The following is a 19,394-nucleotide window of genomic DNA, read 5'->3' as shown; positions in this document are numbered from 1 at the left end:
TGTTTCTTGCAAACTCAGAAAAAACATAGTGGTTGTAGACTTTTGGCTGCAGGCTTGTAGATGTAGTACAAAAGTTGACATTAGATCTGCCAGTCAAAAACTCAGTTCAACTTGAGAACAAACTTTTTTTTGTCCTTGAAGTGCATAGTGCACACTGGCAAGAAGTCAACATCTGCTGTAGATTGGTTGGATGTGTGCCATAGTGGGGAATGAAATTCAGCTGGAATGAACTTCCCAGAAACATTCTATAAATAACCTTAGGTCTCTTGTGGACACACCAGAAAGCAGAGGCTATATTTGAAAATTCAAATCACTATAGTTTTTTGTTTGATCCAGCATCATCATAGAGTTAAGTAAACACATTAATGAGAAAAGCATTTGATAACAGGTTTCCTCTGAATAGCACCATTTTGCATTACTGTACAGGCTATCCTATTTTGAATGTTTTTTGCTTTAAAGAAATATATTGCTGAATTTGAAACCTCCATTGTGAGCTTTGGTTTAATAAGCTCAAAGATGTGTATTTCATTCTGAGATTAGGTTGACTAACCGGACAGGGTTCAAGATGGGAAGCACTTTAAAATGCACATTTAATAATCTATTCAGCTTCTGTTTTAAAAGTTTTCTTTGGGAAATATTGAGACACTTAAAAGTTGAAAGCTACTTTTTATGAAATGTACAGCAGTATGTTTTCTATGTGTCCAGAAAGTGACACATATCACTAAAATAGTGGTATTACAATAAGCAAAAGTGTATATATGTGACTGAAAATTATAGACTAGGTCACACACCACACATAAAACCATAGATAATGGCTCTCAGATACTGAGTTAAGGGGGGGGGAAGCTGAGCTGTCAATCCCACATGAATGGGTCCATACAAATAAAATCTCGAGGATCCAAACGAGTGGAAGAATTCTCTGGTGGGATTTTGCTTTATTATTTATTAAATTTATATGCTGCCCATCTCACTATCAAATGACTATGTCAACTCTCTACTGAAAGCCAAGTAACAAAAGACCCAACTCCGATTTTGACTGGAAATTTTGCAACATGCTAGGGACCACTGGAGCTAAATGTGGCATAGGTTTTTATAAAATACAATTTAAGCTATCGGGATTCTTGTCTGTGTGTGCACACATGTCACTGGGAGTCAGGCAAAATGTTAATATTCTTCGAATGGCTGACCAATTTCATTCAGCTGAAGTATTTTTTTGTTTTCTTTCAACACCTTTCTAGTGCTTTGATCTAAATATGCATAACAAAAATTTGAATTCTTAATGAATCAGCAAGACATCTTCTGGGGAAATGGTACACATCCCCCCCCCTCCATCCTTCAGCTACTGAAGATTACTTCCCCCTGAATAAATCAAAGCAGTGAGGTGGCCACTATTTTCTCCAGAAGTTGTGAGCATGGCTTCAGGTACAGAAACCTGTATGAGTTCCAGAAGTCTCAATCTGAAACATCCCATTCTTCTAGAGCTGCATAGGCTGTGTTAACATATCTACACCATGTCTTAGCTTGGATAGAGTTGGCTATTGCTACAGTTCCGCAGTATTTGCTGTCTCTCTTCTACGCAAAATCAATGCTTAATGTTCACTTCTTGTAAGGCCAGTGCTAATTCACCTCACTTCCACTGCAGTGGGTGGCTATCAGTTTTGTAAAAGAATTCAGTGCTCCACATTTCTCATAGAATTGAGGGCATGAGAGTACAAGCACCCAGAGAGGCCTCCCATACTTCCAGAGCATAGCAGTGGTTGACGTAGGCGGATACTTGCCTACACTAGAAGGGGAATTTTGCTGTCCGCATTTAGCAACTGCAATCTAATGTCCCATGACCCATAAGATGTTCTGCTGACTTTCAAGACATCCCTGCCCTCATATAAGCCACAACATCTGACGGGGAATTACTGCATCTTTTCGCAAACATATTTTATTAGTCTCTATAAAAATGCAGTTCAGTTTTTAATAATCAAATAAGGAAAAAAGGATAGGGGAAAATAATTTCTTTTACTGATTCTGCATGATTCTGTCTACTCTTTTTGTCTACAAACATATCCTTGCTTTACAATGTGAGGTAGCACGTAACAGGCTAAGGAACATAAGAGAGCTAATTCAATAAAAAATATGTGCAGAGGGAGAAACAGAAGGCACAAATTTAAGACATCTGTTTTGACAAAGGACAGCAGCAAAATTAGGCATTTAATACAGATGGACTTGAAAAAAACTTATATTCTTCAGGTTCATTAGATGGCAGCAAATAAAACACCACATGCTAAAACCGATAGGAAACTTCAGGAACAAAATGTAAAAAAAAAAAAAAAAGCACCCAGGCAGGATAGCCTGCTTAATCTCACTTTATAAATTGGTTAAGTATGCCACAACACCCAATTTCGATTGCGTGCCTAGTTTAACATCCAACTGATTTCAATGGGACTCTCGTTCAAGTATCTGGATCTGCATAAAAGCTACTTCAGTGGAGGTGGCCACAAATACAATTACTGCAATGATTCAAGGATTTCATTTAGAATAATTTAAAGTAAACAGCTGCAACTCTGAATCCTGCTCCTTGAAAAAAAGTTCTAATATATTTCAAGATTAATTTGCCTGTAAGTGACTAAAAATAGCCACCATGCCTTCATTAACAGCCAGATTTGGTCCCCTCTTGGCAAATTAATGGATGCAAAATTATCTTTTAGTTTTAGGGGTATTCACCTGTGCTAAAAGGGGCCGCTGTGAAGTCAGCATTCTTCATAGTGACTATTATTACAAAACAACTGTGTAAGTATACCTTATACCAACAAACCAGCTTTGTAGAGCAACAGCTGATCTCAGCATGAAAAAGAAAAGGCAGACAATCCTGGCACTAGTGTACTGTTATTCAGAAATCAAATTGATGCCAGGGCAAGTGTTATTCTAAACTAGCATTCTAGGATTTCTATTACTGAACAATATGGACATTGCATAATTCTTCATTTTATCTTGAAATTACAGATAGGCAGCAGCAAGATGACTGGCTTGTTTCTGAGATTCATAAACGTTCCTAGCAACTAGAAACTTTTAAAAAAGAGAATACTAGGTTTCTTTGGAAACTGATTTCTACATACATCAAGCTCTGGTTTGATTTGGTTTTTACTCCTGGAGAACAGCAATAGCGGCATATAATCAAAGCAGTAAGCCTGCTGCTGTCACAACTGCCCTTAATCTTTCTTTTGGACAGTTGCACAGCTATCTAGTTGTTCTAAACGTGGGCAGTCCTTAATGTGATTATACAGAAGTCTAACCATGTTCAGCAGGATTGAATTTCAAGGAAGCATGAATAGGGTTTGCAGCTTTGGTCAATTAAGGTGACCGAGAATATATTTCAAAATCCTTGGGGAAGTGTTGGTTCTTTAAGTTGCATTATTATTAATACCAGTATATCAACTGTTTTAAAAATGCTTATTCCTCATAGTATAGTTACACAGCTGAAAAAAGGGTTAGCTGGGATTTGAACGTGCCCCATTCTCCCAGACAATAACTGAGTTTCCTTAAAATATATCCTGTATTCAGATCTTTCAGAGTGTTGCTTCCAGCTCATACATTCAGTGTGAAAGTCTGCCATGCATTGCTGGATTTAAATGCAAAGGCTCCGTTCTGTGTCACTGAAACTTACTATTTACTATTGGCCCAACTGGTCATCCTCCTTGTATAACAAGGGCAGCTAGTCAGGAAGATCTCTATAAATTTGCTGGATTTTTTCTTTTTAAAATCATAACCCAAGATACGGCCTGCTGAGGAAGATAGAATGCTATGATAACTTAGATTTTGTTAGACAGTTAGATATTTGAAGTTTCCTATGAGTGATTTCACCACTCTTAAAAAAACAGGGGGAGGGGAACATACTTTTTCAGGCAAGCATTCCAGGCAGCGCAATTTAAAAACACAAACACAATCTTGCCTTCTTAAGTCTGAGACTTAAGAAAAGACTACTGCAGTCTGTGCCCTCTGTGTGGAAGCTTGCCATGCATAGCACACAACATCAAAACTAAGATAAGTCAAGGACCTCAAAAGCATTTTCCAGGAATGAAGCAGTTGAGTTTGTGAGGATGGAAGGAAGAGAAGCATATTTAAATATGAATGATGATAGCTGGGAATTTGCTAAGAAAAAGGTAGCCGTTCTAGGGCCCAATCCACACAGCTCGGCTATGACAATGGAGCCAACACTCCAAAATCCAGGAAGAGTAAGTGGCAGCTGACTGATTCATGGGAACCGCCTCAAAGCCAAGCTGCTTTGCAGCAAGCAATTCCTTCCAGAGTTTGGCAAGAGTTACAGTCCAGAGACAGAAGCAGCCCAGGCAGATTTACGCCATCTGTACATCAAAGGAATCTTCTTCATGTATCCCAAGTAATGCTCAAATCTCCCCCTGGATCTATGCATTGCTCACTCCTCATTACTCAAATCTGTTAGGCTTTTTATCTATGACAAATGAAGCCTGGAGATTCTGACCCTAAGGAGAAAGTTCTGAGGAAAATCATTGTAGTCTAGTCACATATCCCCACTGAGCCATTCCTTTTGCTAACTTGTGGCACATTGAAGCAGGGCCTAACTTTTAGGCTGATTATTTTACACCCACCCACCCCCAGGAAAACATTTATTCATTTTTATGAGTTTACATTGATGCCCAGCCCTTTCCATAAAAAAATATACATATTGATCCACTAGTATTTCTCTCGCCCTCCCCCAAAGTTGCATCTTCACCAAACCGCACATTCACACACACACACCAGAATTTTTAGCATCTCTCTCAGGGTGACACAGGTCTACAGGGTAAAGGAGACACTAGAAGGAGTTTGTTCAATCCCTCCACAGAAACACAGCCGAAGTGGCACTCTCTTCCTAGCCTTGGCAATCCTACACCCATGTGGTTTGTGCAAATAGTGCTTTTAACCAAAATAAAAACTCCTTGGGTAACTAGAAAGGAGATGGAGGGTTCAGACCAAGCTGGGCAACACAAAATTAGTGTTAATGGAGTGGGAAAAGGGAGGGTTCGGGGTATACCCACAATGGGGATATAAGCCCACAATGGATACAGCCACTCATGGCACAGAAATATGTGATGGAAGACAAACCGTGGTTTTGAAGAGTCGGGAACTGTTTCTTCAGAGCAGAAGCCCTCGGCCTGCTAACACCATGTTCCAGTATCTTCTTGCAGAGCAGCATAAAGAGGTGGAGCTGAGTAAACTGAAAAAGTTAGGTCATAGAGTGGCTTTGCTGTTTTAACTGCTCCCGAAATATCCTGGCTGCTGAGCTTCTGAAGTGCTTGCCATCAAAACATCCGCTGGTCGGGGAACATTTGAGTTTTGAAACTGGTATGAAATCGTCTTGGAAGGCTGGACATTACAAGCTGGACATTAAAGAAAGCTTCAGTGGTCCTGCAATAGGAAGGGCCACTCTCTTTTGTCCCTCACATTCCTTCCTATCTCAAAATACTTTCATTAAGAGCAACATCTGTTTTCTAAAATAATCCCAACCCCACAAAGAAAGCCTTTCCTTGGCCCCCATCATTCTCTCAAAAAAGGCACTCGCAGAGCAGCTAAGTGGCTGCCATTTCTTTCTGACCTAAGCCAGTGATGAAAAGGAAAGGTGGAAGAACCCAATGTATCACTGACTGCCAAAGCCACCCCCAGGGCCACAACTGTAGGCCATTCTCTTTTATCAAGAAGTGGACTGTTATTTTCCTTTAAAACACAATTTAAGAGGCACAATTTTTAACTGGTCTTCCTTAGGCCCACTGAGAGAACTTAATGAGCTTTGGCTACCTCTTTCTCAAGAAGTCAAGGAACAGCACAAACTACAACCTAAGGCAGCCACAGTGGTATGTTTCATAGAAAGAAGCTTCAAATAAAGTATGCTAAAAAGAAAAGAACCCAGCATAAAAGCCCGGTCAGGTAAAATAAAAGTGAAGACTGCTCCAGAGGTAACGTGGCACTCTGACCCTTTCCTTAGGAATAAGTCTTGGTCATCACACCAGGCCCAGTGGATAAATTAAACAGGATATCAGGAGAAACCAAATAAATAAGATAAAAACAAACAGCTGGGGATGCTGTAAGCAAACGCCCAATGTCAAGTGTCCGCAGAGTGACCAAAGCAGCAGGCACCCTTCACGTCTGATGGACTTTGTGGAACATGAGTTCTTGAGGAATGTGGGTCTCCGGGCCATAAGTCTTCGCTGCCCGGCGCTCAAAGGCTGCCACCATCTGCTTTACTACCTCATCGAAAAAAACTGTAGCCAACTGCGAGTGCAGCAGGGAACGAAATTCAAAAGAGATCTGAGGAAAAAGAACAGCACATTGGACTACCGTGAGGATCGTTTTTCCACAGTGGAGCTAGGGCATTTACAACGAGAAAGCTCCAGAGGAAGGGCTGGAAAAGATTTGCTGCGGATGAGTAATTTTGAAATTACAAATTGGGAGAGACTGCAGAAAGCATTCTTGAGAAAAGCAGAAATAATAAATACACTTATAAAAACTACCATATTTTGGGGAGTATAGGACGCACCTTTATCCCCCCCCCCCCAAAAGAGGGTGGAAATCTGGATGCGACTTATATACCGAATACAGTATTTTTGGCCTCCCAAAACTCGCCCCTTCACAAAAATGGACATGCAGAGGGTTTGGGAGGCCTGCAAAGTGCTCCTGGGGGCTGGGGAGGGCAAAAACAAGTGAAAAACGGGTCCCCCCCCCACGCACTCTACAAGCCTCCTAAAGGCTATGCATACCCTTTTGGGGAGCAAAAAAAGGGCCCATTTTTGTGAAAAACAGGCTGTTTTCTGCTCACTTTTGCCCCCCACCTCCTAGGAGCACTTTGCAGGCCTCTCAAACTCTCTGCATGACCCGTTTTTCACAAAAAATGTGGTGAGGCGTGCAGAGGGTTTGGGAGGTCTGCAGAGTGCAAAACTTTTTTTTTTTTTTCCAAATTTACCTCTTCAAAGTCTTGGTGCATCTTATACTCTAAAAAATACAGTATCTACAACTACTTGTTGAAAACTAATGAGGCTCCAATATTTTTTCCCCCCTACAGAAATTGCCAAGGGGTGTATTACTATGAAAATAAATTGGGATGGCCCACCGGACATCATCTGATCCATCCATCACTAGTTGAGTCTTCAGGCAGCAGCAGAAGGAAAGGACAACTTAGTCTCAGTTGAGCATCAAGAGTACAAAGCGATAGCATCCAGTTGGATGACAGAGAACTCCAAAGAGTTCCTGTTTATGGCACACATGTAGCTAAAGGTTGACTATTAGAAATACTGCTTTCTCTAACTAAGTCAGAACTTCCAGATAACTAAATCAGCATCTGGCATAAATGCAGCACATGGCTGACTTGTTCATACTTTACCTATGCTTAGCACTTAAGACTTATATATCACTTCACAGTGCTTTACAGCCCTCTCTAAGCAGTTTACAAAGTCAGCATATTGCCCCCAGCAATCTGGGTCCTCAAATTTACTGACCTTGGATGGATGGAAGGCTAAGTCAACCTTGAGCAGGTCAGGATCGAACTGCTGGCAGTTGGCAATTAGCCTGCAATACTGCATTCTAAAGATCTAAGAGATCTTTACAGCTAAGGTTGTAACATAATGGGATGTGTGGTACAGGATTGCCATACTCATCTAGGTATTAGGATGGTTTCTTACTTTTATACACTATTGGTCAAAGGTAAAGGTTCCCCTTGCTAGTTGTTCCTAACTCTTGGGGATGGTGCTCATCTCCGTTTCAAAGCCGAAGAGCCAGCGCTGTCCGAAGACGTCTCCGTGGTCATGTGGCTGGCATGGCTAAACACCAAAAGTGTACGGAACGCTGTTACCTTCCCACCAAAGGTGGTCCCTATTTTTCTACTTGCATTTTTTACGTGCTTTCAAACTGCTAGGTTGGCAGAAGCTGGGACAAGTAATGGGAGCTCACTCTTGCGAACCGCCGAACTGCTGACCTTTTTTTTTCCAAGGTGTTTTTTTGGTTTGTGAACTGCCGACCTTTCTGAGCGACAAGCTCAGCGTCTTAGCCACTGAGCCATCACATCCTCTTTCTACACTATAGCTCCCATGATTAGAGGTGCCATAGGGGTATCTACTAGGTCAGGGGTGTCAAACCTGCGGTCACATGAAGTATCGTGACTTTCCCTTTAAACTGGGCATGGACATGGCCAGTGCATGACACATCTGGCCTGTGGGCCACGTGTTTAACAGTCCTGTACTAGGTGGACTCCCTTTGGGAAGTATAGAGCTTGGAGACCAGAGAAGTAACATACTTCAGTGATCTTGGAGTTCCCTACTCTGCTTCAAGGAATTAATTCAACAGCTCCAGGAAAAGGAGGTTTGTGGTAGGAATGCACACTGCGAGCAGAATATGATTCTAGCTCCTTCACAACTAGGATCTCACACTCTCAATAGTAATGGAAGGTCCACCTTTTTTTAAAGCCTGATGGATGCAGGGCCCCCACATCATTCCTCATTTATGCAAGAACTAATGAGCTGGTGAGGAATCCCATTAGCCTGTGTGTGCTTACTGCGAAATCCAGGGTACACGTGCGAGGATAGCCTGGAATGCCAGGACTGAAACGCCAGCTTGTCTCCAAATGATTGAAAAGCTTCCCATCAGTGCAGACTGCCTGGGGAAAATAACAGCAAAGATTCATGTTGACAGCAAAGCTCACAGTGTGTGCATTAGCCAAACTGATGCCGTCCAGATATGTTGGACTACAATTCCCAGAATTCTCCTCAACATGGAGGACAGCAAAATGGAGAAGGCCAATAAAATGCAGGATTTCCCAGCCCACTCTAACAGCAGTAGCTCTGGATAAGGATTCACCCACCAACCTGCATATGAAACGGGTATCTCATATCTGCCGAGTATGTGGCCTCATATGTCACATTTATGGCAAAGGACTTCCTGTTGAGTACTTTTAATATTTTTAATTTCTATTAAGTGTTCTCTCAATGCCAGGGCCGCCACGTTCATCAAACCTCCCTCCAAATTATCTGAGGCACCAGGAAAAATTATTAATTACGCAATGCTCATTATTTTTTTGTCATTGCGACACTGAAATATCAGCATCTTGGTTAGCCCATAGGTACACAACTCACCTTTACCAAGTGGGGTTGCACCAATGTCACAATAGAGGTGTAACGTTCCACAACAGGAGGGAATCCAACTTCCAGCTGGGCCTTCACATGACCGGCTCGCTTAGAGACAACAGTTGATTTTTTACACCATGGAACAAATTCCTTATATTCATTCACATTGGCCACAACGCCATACATTTCCTGCATGGAATAACTGCAAATAAAGAGAGGGTGACTCTTACATATGTCCACAATGATGCACAAGTCCACAATGACACAGGCACATGCGCTTCAAAGGATGTTGGAATATTTATTATGCTGTGGAACATACTGTAAAAAAGGATTTTTTTTTCAAAATTTCATTTCTTCTCCTCTTCTCAAATCCAGGCTTATGGATTATTATCCTTATGTTTTAGAAGAGAATGGAAGAAAATAGGATGGAGGTTTCATTTACTTATTTCCTTAGATTCCATCGTATCTAAGAGATTGATATGTTTTGCTGTTTGAAGTTTTTATGCATTCTGATATTCAAGACAGGCAGTAAATTATTTAATGTATCATCTTCCTCTTCCCAAGTTTTGCAAAGCTCTGAATCTTATTCATTTTTTACTTTATAGGTTATATTAAAAAAGAAGAAATTTGAAATAATTTATTACAGCATAAGACAAAGTTTGTTAAAAATGTGGAATCTTCTAAAGCCAAAGATAAGTCTGCCAATCTCACCATTAGCTTTATTTTCAAATGCCTATTTCAAGAGCAACTATTAAACAGTGAGAAAGGTTTAATTACTTATGCACATATGGTACAGTACATCTAGAATCAGAAAAAAGACTAAAGAGGTAGAGAAAACTGCTCAGCATGGGTACAAATTTACTATGATTGTTGGGAGGATAAAAAGTTATTTCAAGAGAGGAGGAAGAACCTTGAGAAAAATACAGAAGTTGGAGCACTCATACAAACCCAAGATCATCTATTGGGACTATTGTAACTATAAATGGTTATTGAAATATGACACAGAAATGGAACAAATAAAATAAATGTATGATAAAATCAACACTAAGATTCAAAGAAGTAACCACAGCACAACAATGGGAAAAGTAGAAATATTTAGGTTAGCTATTGGGAAACAAATGGAAAGGAAGGGGAGAAAAGTATGACTAAAGCTTATTTCTAGAATCTTTTTTACTCTAATTTTTTTTTTCTACTCTGCATTCTTAACTTTCTAAAAATCTGGTAAAAACTTAAATTAAAAAAATATAAAAGCAGTAAGATCTTTGATACAGAACTGACGAGAAAAGGAGGCGGGAAAAATGGAGCAGGAGGAAGGTAACAGAAGGAGGGAAAGTCATTGGGATTCTCTCTTGATCAGCAAATCCTCCCAAATATTTTCCCTACTTATGAAACTGCAGAAGAGCTCTAACAAAAAAAGATCACACAATCTTGGATAGGATTGCAGCAGTGCAGAAGCCTGCTACAAATAAAGAAATACATAAAATCCATCTTTCCAAATCACTTATCAATTGCAAGCAAAGTTCAGCTCTCTTGTTGATAACCCATTTCTAACTGCTGAAGAGGAAGCTAGGCAGAATGAATATGTGGTTAAATGGAGAATATTCATAGAAGATAAGGCTAGAAAGGGCTACTGGCCAATCACTTTGTGTTATCTATAGATTCCAAATATCAAGACAGTTGGGAAGAATAACAATAGCACTATCCAAGTTAATTCTTCCCTTCCCATGAGCTGGGCAGAAGAATTTAAGCTAATTAATCCCTGGTTGCATAATCTAAACTAATAACAGTCTAGGTAAATCTGCACATATCAGCTCTTGATTGTACATCTCCAGCTCTGCATATGTATGGGAAGATAATACCTTCTGGAGAATACAAGGGGATTGGTGGTACTGTTATGTTGAAGCAGGCAGCCTGCAGTTTCCTCAAGAGTTTGCTGATTATGTACAGTACAGGTAGTCCTCAATGTACGACCACAATGGAGCCCAAAATGTCAAGTGAGACATTTGTTAAGTGAATTTTGTCCCATTTTACGACCTTCCTTGCCACAGTTGATAAGTGAATCACGGCAGTTGTCAAGTTAGTAACACAGTTGTGAAGCCAACCTGGCTTCCCCATAGACTTTGCTTGTCAGAAGATGGTCACAGAAGGAGATCGCATGGCCCGGGGACAGTGCAACTGTCATAAATATGAACCAGTTGTCAAGCATCTGAATGTAAATCACATGACCATGGGGATGCCGCAATGGTCATGTGTGAAAAATGGTTGTAAGTCATTTTTTCAAGTGCTGTTGTAAGTTCAAACAGTCACTGAACCAACTGTTATAAGTCAAGGGATACCTGTATTGCTTTAGCTTGCTGTAAGATTTGGTTGGTCCCTGTGGGAAAGAGGACACTGGATTAAGGCAGACCATAACTTGGATACCACAGATCTCTGCCTTGTGCTTTTATCCCTTTCATTAGAAATAGGTCTTCTTCAGTGGCTTTGGACAATGAAATTTCTAGCATTAGAAGCCTAGAGTTCTATATACTATATTTTTCAGAGTATGATGCACCTTTCCCCCCCCAAAAAGAGGGTGAAAACCTGGGTGCATCTTATACCATGAATACAGCATTTTTGGCCTCCGGAAACCCTGCCCCCCTCATAAAAATGGACGTCAGAGGGTTTGGGAGATCTGCAAAGTGCTCCTGCCCCCCCCCCTGACCCCCAGGAGCACTCTACAAGTCTTCTAAAGACTATGCATGCCCTTTTGGGGGGCAAAAAACGGGCCCGTTTTCACAAAAAACAGGCTGGTTTTTGCTCGTTTTTGCCTCCCCCAAGCCCCCAAGAGCATTCTATAAGTCTCCTAAAGGTGCCCTTCTTTTTGCACAAAACGGTCCAGTTTTTGTGAAAAATGGGCCATTATTTTGCTTGTTTTTGCCCCCCTCAATCCCCAGGAGCACTTTGCAGGCCTCTCAAACTCTCTGCATGCCCCGTTTTTGATAAAAAATGAGGTGTGCAGTGGGTTTGGGAGGTCTGCAGAGTGCAAAACCTTTTTTTTTTAATTTACCTCTTCAAAATCTTGGTGCGTCTTATACTCTGAAAAATACGGTAGTATTTTAGTAGGAAATGAGGCTTGTGTAGGTCATGCAAAATGACATTTGAGATGTGAACATTTTCCCTCCCTCAAAAAATCACCCTCCTGCAAGCCATGTTAGCTCACCCAATGATCCTCCTCTCTGAATATTCCTTCCGTTTGTTGATGAAAGGTCCTGTAAAGCTGATAAATGTCCGGCTGTGCTGACCACTGAGATCCCAATCAAGACTGCTGATAGTATGAGGGTCTCGGATCACCAGATTTCCACAGCATGGCATATACCTGGAACTGAAAGATTCTCAGGATTAGCTGGCCTGAATAGAAGTCTACCAAACTTTCCCAGAGGCTAAATGCAACATCTTTTGATCTTGAATAACCTAACAGAGGCATCACCCACTGATTCAGAAAGCTGCAAGTAAAGTATGTTTCAAGCATGACCTAGCATGGCGTCCTGGACTGAAGACCTATATGTACATTGTGGGTAAATCTTCATAGATAATAGCAATAGCAGTTAGACTTATATACCGCTTCATAGGGCTTTCAGCCCTCTCTAAGCGGTTTACAGAGTCAGCATATTGCCCCCAACAACAATCTGGGTCCTCATTTTACCCACCTTGGAAGGATGGAAGGCTGAGTCAACCCTGAGCCGGTGAGATTTGAATAGCCGAAATGCAGAACTGCAGTCAGCTGAAGTAGCCTGCAGTGCTGCATTTAACCACTGCGCCACCTCGGCTCTATAATAAATAATATAATATAATATAATATAATATAATATAATATAATATAATATAATATAATATAATATAATATAATATAATATAATAAATATAATATAATATAATATAATATAATATAATATAATATAATATAATATAATATAATATAATATAATATAATATAATATAATATAATATAATATAATATAATAAATATAATATAATAAATATAATATAATAAATATAATATAATAAATATAATAAATATTATAATTAATATAATATAATATAATATAATATAATATAATATAATATAATATAATATAATATAATATAATATAATATAATATAATATAATATAATATAATATAATATAATATAATATAATATAATATAATACAATATAATTAATATAATATAATATAATATAATAATATAATAAGGGGAGGGAAGTTCTGATTTATCTTCAGTTGATTTTCACAATCATATGGAATCCACACAACACATACAACTGTGGAGTAATTAACTTCTAAAGGCAAATGCTCTTGTTCCTCTTGAGATGTAGGAGGAGTAGAGACTGATTGTAAAAGTCATAGTCTATGAATTTCAGAGGGTCTCTGATTATCTATTTCTGGTTTTGAAGTTCTTGTATCTCTGCATCTGCAATTCCTCAGATTATCATCTCTGTACTTGTGAAAATTAAACTTAATAGCACTGGGCAAACATTCCCTTCTCCACAAAGTACAAGTTGTTCAACAGTTACTACAATCTCAATTTCGTCATAAATGTCAGGATAAATTGTATATATCAATACCATCCTTCATTCCTGCAGAAATTGGAAGAGTGAATTTGATCACATGTGCATTTCCCTAAATCCTTGGCTGCTGCCTTCTATCCCACTTATTTTACAACGTTGTCAGAGAGCAATTTTAGATACAAGTTCAGTGCTGTTAAAGAAGAGGGCTAAATGTGTTTTCAAAAACAGCCTTAAAAGGTCCAGAAAGGAAGAGCCAAGGTGGCGCAGTGGTTAGAGTGCAGTACTGCAGCCACTTCAGCTGACTGCTATCTGCAGTTCGGTGGTTCAAATCTCACCGGCTCAGGGTTGACTCAGCCTTCCATCCTTCCGAGGTGGGTAAAATGAGGACCCAGACTGTGGGGGCAATATGCTGACTCTGTAAACTGCTTAGAGAGGGCTGAAAGCCCTATGAAGCGGTATATAAGTCTAACTGCTATTGCTAAGTCATTAATTAATGAAGAGTCATTTCTCTTCTTCTCACTTCACCTTGCAGCCCCACCTTTGTTGCCACTGCTGATCATCTGCTGTTTAGGCAGACCACAGATGATCAGGCCCAGCAATCTGAGAGGTACAGGGAGAAACCCTGCCTGAAAAAAAATGGAATTGTCTACTACCCAATGCAGAATAGTCCAGAAGATAGCGTTTAGTGTAGAAGCTGTTGTAGAAGAATTATGCCAGACCAATCTGAATTGGCCAATGGTGCTAGGCTGATCCCATCTCCAAAGATCGTCGCTTTGCACCACTGAAAAAATGGTGCACCTGATTTAATCCATGGCAAAACTTGTATCAAAATAACAGGGACAATACTACTTTAAGAATGACTTGCCTCTATGAGGCCAATATTGTGAGGACACAATAGGGGGGGTGGAGAGATGTTGCTGAGATATAGTTGTGTTGCAGTAAGATGCAACTGAGGATAGGATCTTAGATGTTGGCCTCTTTAACTGTTTTGCTTTTTGGATGGCAAGGTCTTTCTGCCCAGAAAACCCTACATTCAGCGGCTGACTCCCAACTGGAACTATTAATTATATTAATACTTTAATTAAGGGGGACACAGTGGCTCAGATGCTGAGCTTGTCGATTAGAAAGGTTGGCAGTTCAGCAGTTCGAATCCCTAATGCTGCGTTACGGAGTGAGCTCCCGTTACTTTTCTCAGCTTCTGCCAACCTTGTAACATGTAAAAATGCAAGTAGAAAAATAGGGACCACCTTTGGTGGGAAGGTAACAGTGTTCCGTGCGCCTTCAGCATTTAATCATGCCGGCCATATGACCACCGAGACGTCATCGGACAGTGCTGGCTCTTCGGCTTTGAAAGGGAGATGAGCATTGCCTCCTAGGGTCAGGAACGACTAGCACATATGTGTGAGGGGAACCTTTACTTACATTAATTAAAGAAGAGGTAGCAATTTTCCTCCTCAATTTTCTATGATGCTTCATAAAATTCAGTTGGGAGGAATGAGCAGCCAGGCTAATGCAAAGGCTTTGCATTTCCTTCCATATTGGCCAGCTTCTATCTTGTTTGCAGGCCAGCTTAGCTTAACTTACATAATTATTGCCAGTGAGCCCTCCCCCCAGCAGGCAACTAAGCTGTTTTTTCAACAAGTAAATATTCAGGATGCCAAGTGGAAAGGCTATCTATGAAAAGAGGGACAGATTTCCTGTCAGAGTTAATGTCACTAGAGGTTTAAAAAAACGCCCTTTGCTTGGATCGACAAGTTTGCAGGCTATTAAAGCCAATGCCTCAAAGGAAAGTCCTTGTAAGGTCCCCTCTTTAGTCTAAACGTCATCATGAGCAAGATGGGTCTGCGATAATTTTTGCATCAGAAAGCAGTCGGGTTTTCTTTATCACAACCTTTAGCACAACCTTCTCCAATCTGGTGCCCTTGAGGTGCATTGGACTACAGTTTCTATCATCAACTTGCTGGCTGGGCATAATAAAGCTTGCAGCCTGAGACATCTAGAGCTAAAAGTGAGACGCTGCCTTAATGCCTTTTTTCATAAATAAAAAAAAGAGGGGGGGGGACATTAAAATGTAGCAATATACCACAGTACGATGGATGCCACTAGAGCTAAGATCAAAAAGAGGCGTGGAATTTAACTTCGAAGACGTACAAAGAGTATATTGCAGCATATTCAAGGACAAAAAGAATGCGGAAAGAATGGCAATTACAGAATAGCTGCCCGGCAGGTTAGCTAAGACATTTACTTAGGAACATTGCCAAACAAGCCATTGTGAATAGGAACATTACGTTAAAAAAAAGTTAAAGCAACAGTAATCCTGTAGAGACCACAGATGAATGTCTTCATCTACCATAATCACTTGAAGGCAGGAAGTTTTAAATGCCATCAGTCTGTTCCCCACAAAGTTCACTCTGACACTAAGCTGCATCTACCGGCACCAGCAACTTGTGGGCATCCAGAATCCTTATCTCAGTCAAGATTTTTCACCAGACTCTAAGCTTGAAGGTGATGTCTCAGCCCGGTGCAATAGCCCAGCAAAACAGTCAGAGGGAAAGGCATGAAGGCTGCAGAGTAACAAACATTCAGGAATTGTTAAGCACATACTCTAATACCCATAAGCCTTTGGTGCCACTGCCAGAGGATAGCTCAAATGTCTCTAAAAGTGATGTGGAGGGAGCTACCACATCTAAGTAAGGTTTCTAATTTAAGAAACTGGACTCACATATCATGCCAAGACATACAGTCCTTGACTTACAACTACAACTGAAACCAAAATGTCTGTTGCTAAGCCAGACAGTTGTTAAGTGAGTTTTGCCCCATTTTACGATCTTTCTTATCACAGTTGTTAAGTGAATCAGCGCAGTTGTGATGTTAGCAACGTGGTTGTTAAGTGACTCTGGCTTCCCCCCATTAACTTTGCTTGTCAGAAGGTCACAAAAGGGGATCGCGTGACCCTGGGACACTGCAACCGTCATAAATATGAACCAGTTGCCAAGTGTCTCAAAATTGGTCACATGACTTTAGGGATGTTGAAACGGTCATAAGCGTGAAAAGCAGTCACAAGTCACTTTTTTCAGGGCCATTGTAACTTTGAACAGCCACTAAACAAATTGTTGGAAGTCGAGGACTGCCTGTAATTTTGTCTGAGTTGGTTGCATAAGCCGTTATTACCCTAGCTCATCCGTACTGCCAAGGTGTAATTTATGATTCATATATAACTGTGGTTGGAATCCATCGCCCTGCTAAGCCGAAGATAAACAAACCACATTGTGAATTAAAAAAACATTTGCACTTAAGTCACCATCTTGGAATTCTTAAGTAATAATGTATTTTTATCTAGCCCATCTCAAAAGACCATTTTAAAACTTATTTCTTTATAATCTTACCTGGTACTTGCCAGTTCATTTTTTTTAACCTCCCTAGGTCCTGCCCCCCACCTCCACCCCATCCCAGGTAGAATTAATTCCCCAAATAAAGCATCCTACAACTTTTTTAAAATTTCAAGTTTAAATATCTACATATTAACATCATTCCAATAGAAATCTAAAATCTCTTCAAACACATCCGGTTAGACACACATAATGTGCTTCCAAACTAACCCCACACACAATTGCGTGTAGTATTCAGAGGGGGAGGGGGAACCAAGAAGAAGAGCCGTGCATATAGTTTCTCACTCCCACTACACTACACTATTATTTAGGAAGGCTTCTCAAGCACAACTAATTCCAGTTTAAAAGGTTATATGGAAAAATAGTACTTTGAGTATGTTCTCACTGAGAAACCAAATCCAAAACCAAATCCTGTTTGGAAGCCTTTGGCAAACATTGTTGCAACAGTACAATCAAAAGGTTATGTATTCAAAGTGTTACTGGGCGATTCATTTTCAGATTTTTAAAAAAATGGTTTAAGGATATTTCTGGAGCAAATGAGTCCTGGTAAGGAATATTCATTTCCAGATCTGAGACAACATAGTAAATAAATGTTAAAGTATCCATCAAGTTTTTTTTTTAATCCTCCTCTAAAAGACATGAATCTGTTCAATTTATTAGCTCTTACTGTATAAAGGGCCTATGAAATTTACAAAAAAATAATTTCCTTCCATAAGAGAGAAAAATTGAAACTCAAACACACAAATTGTATCAAGCTGTAGGCTGAATGTATAGTTGAGTGTTGATGTGAATTAAGGATATGTAGCTCATAGGTCATGCACCTGAAAATCCTGTTAACTCATTACATGAACCTAGAAGAACAACAACGTCCCAATGCCTTTAAAATTGGTTTAAACAGATGGGGAGCTGAAACCTGTAGTTCAACATCTAGAAAGCCATATACTGTACTCTGAGCCTTGTCCTTATGGTGACTGAAGACCATTATACCTAAAACAAAATGGCCCTTCTCCTTAGGTTATACCATCACATTTTAATTCATAGAAGGCTTTAAAAAAGCTACTGGGGTCTTCATAATTTAATTCATACATGCATATGGATTAAATATGCAAGTTTGTAATGATTGACTCTGTAACCTCTCTGCATGATAAAAACCTTGCTCTGGCATATTACTGACTAGTCATTAGTACTACTACAGAAAAGCATGATCAGTCACGCATATGTTGCATACAGTGTGCTTCCTCTTTGGAAACTCATTTAGCGCAGAAATAAAGAATGCCAATTATTAGGAAGAAGTTCAAAAGGTGCAAGCATTTGGGCACAGATGTCAGTGTCTATAATGGAAGTGACTCTGTTGGTACCCGCTTTTCCTCAATTCTATAACATTTCATCTTGAGGTGTTTGCTAAGACACTTTTCCCAGATAAAAACAAAAAACAAAATGCAGCCTTGACCAGTTAGCTCCCTTTTCTAGAAACTTTTTAAAGTTGCTGCTGGAACTAACTTACCAAGCCAGCAGGAATCAAACATCGGTCTAAAAGCCCCAAGTAATTTTCTTTACAAAAATTATAGATCAGCACAAAAACAACTAGGCACATTTTGAGTTCTCTTTTCTTACTATTTTGAATAAACCAGTGTTACATAAATTAAAAAAACCCATTTCAATATGTTTCACAGAGTACTTTAGACACAGCTGAAAATGTTCTCAAATGGATCTTGATGCTTACTGTATATGTGTGGTGCAATGGTTAAGATGTTGGATTAGGACTGAGAAATCACAGCTTCAAGTCCACCCTCAGGCAGTGAAGCTGATTGACTGACTTTGGTTCAGTTAGTGTTTCTCAGCCAAACCTCTCATAGGATTGTTGTTGTGAGGGAAAATAGAGGGTGGAGGGTTATGTATGCTACCTTGAACTCATAAAAATATACAGATAATAAATAAACAAATATATCACTCTGAACTTTCAGAAGAAAGGTGAGACATAAAACTAACAGATTAAAAGGTATGATCTTGCTGCTTTGACCATAGTACAGAAATGATTTGTCACCATTTTCTATTACAAAGTTTTAGACTTTTCCAGTGTAGTTTACAGCTCTGTGATTCTCTGATGGCCTCCCACCCAAGTAGACCAAACAAATTCAGCCTTGCTTCTGAGTCAGTTGCTACCATCTGCCAAGACACTACAAGTCACACAAAGGCAAGCAAAAGCTGATACAAAGAGCCCTTTCCAGTTACTTTCTACAACTCAATACCACTATTCACCAATACAAAACACATTTTTCTTATACACCCACACAAGCAGAGATGGATGAATAAAGCATGAATTCAGTTTGGAAAAAAAAATTA

General features: G+C 39.8%; 1 protein-coding gene across 3 annotated transcripts in view; it reads right to left on the bottom strand.

The window, feature by feature from the left end:
- The window catches only part of COQ10A (coenzyme Q10A), a 34,211-nt gene that overhangs the window by 13,407 nt on the left and 1,410 nt on the right, over positions 1-19,394 (bottom strand). Inside the window, exons 1-5 of one of the 3 annotated variants that reach the window (XM_087710411.1) lie at positions 14,910-15,673; positions 12,316-12,477; positions 9,126-9,318; positions 8,549-8,650; positions 1,916-6,312 (exon numbers count right to left, since the gene is read on the bottom strand). In XM_087710411.1, the coding sequence (XP_087566537.1) occupies positions 6,145-6,312; positions 8,549-8,650; positions 9,126-9,318; positions 12,316-12,477; positions 14,910-14,950 (666 nt within the window). In that variant the 5' untranslated portion in view covers positions 14,951-15,673 and the 3' untranslated portion in view covers positions 1,916-6,144. Of the gene's footprint in view, positions 1-1,915; positions 6,313-8,548; positions 8,651-9,125; positions 9,319-12,315; positions 12,478-14,909; positions 15,674-19,394 lie in introns of those variants that run through there. The other 2 variants (XM_014060704.2, XM_087710412.1) reach the window with 2 other exon arrangements.

Source organism: Thamnophis sirtalis, unplaced genomic scaffold (genome assembly GCF_051295495.1).
Source record: "Thamnophis sirtalis isolate CommonGarterSnake01/CBP01778 unplaced genomic scaffold, rThaSir2_p1.2 scaffold_3, whole genome shotgun sequence".
NCBI classification, from domain to species: domain Eukaryota; kingdom Metazoa; phylum Chordata; class Lepidosauria; order Squamata; family Natricidae; genus Thamnophis; species Thamnophis sirtalis.
Note: the sequence above shows the minus strand (reverse complement) of the source record. Positions and strands in the feature narration are given on the sequence as shown.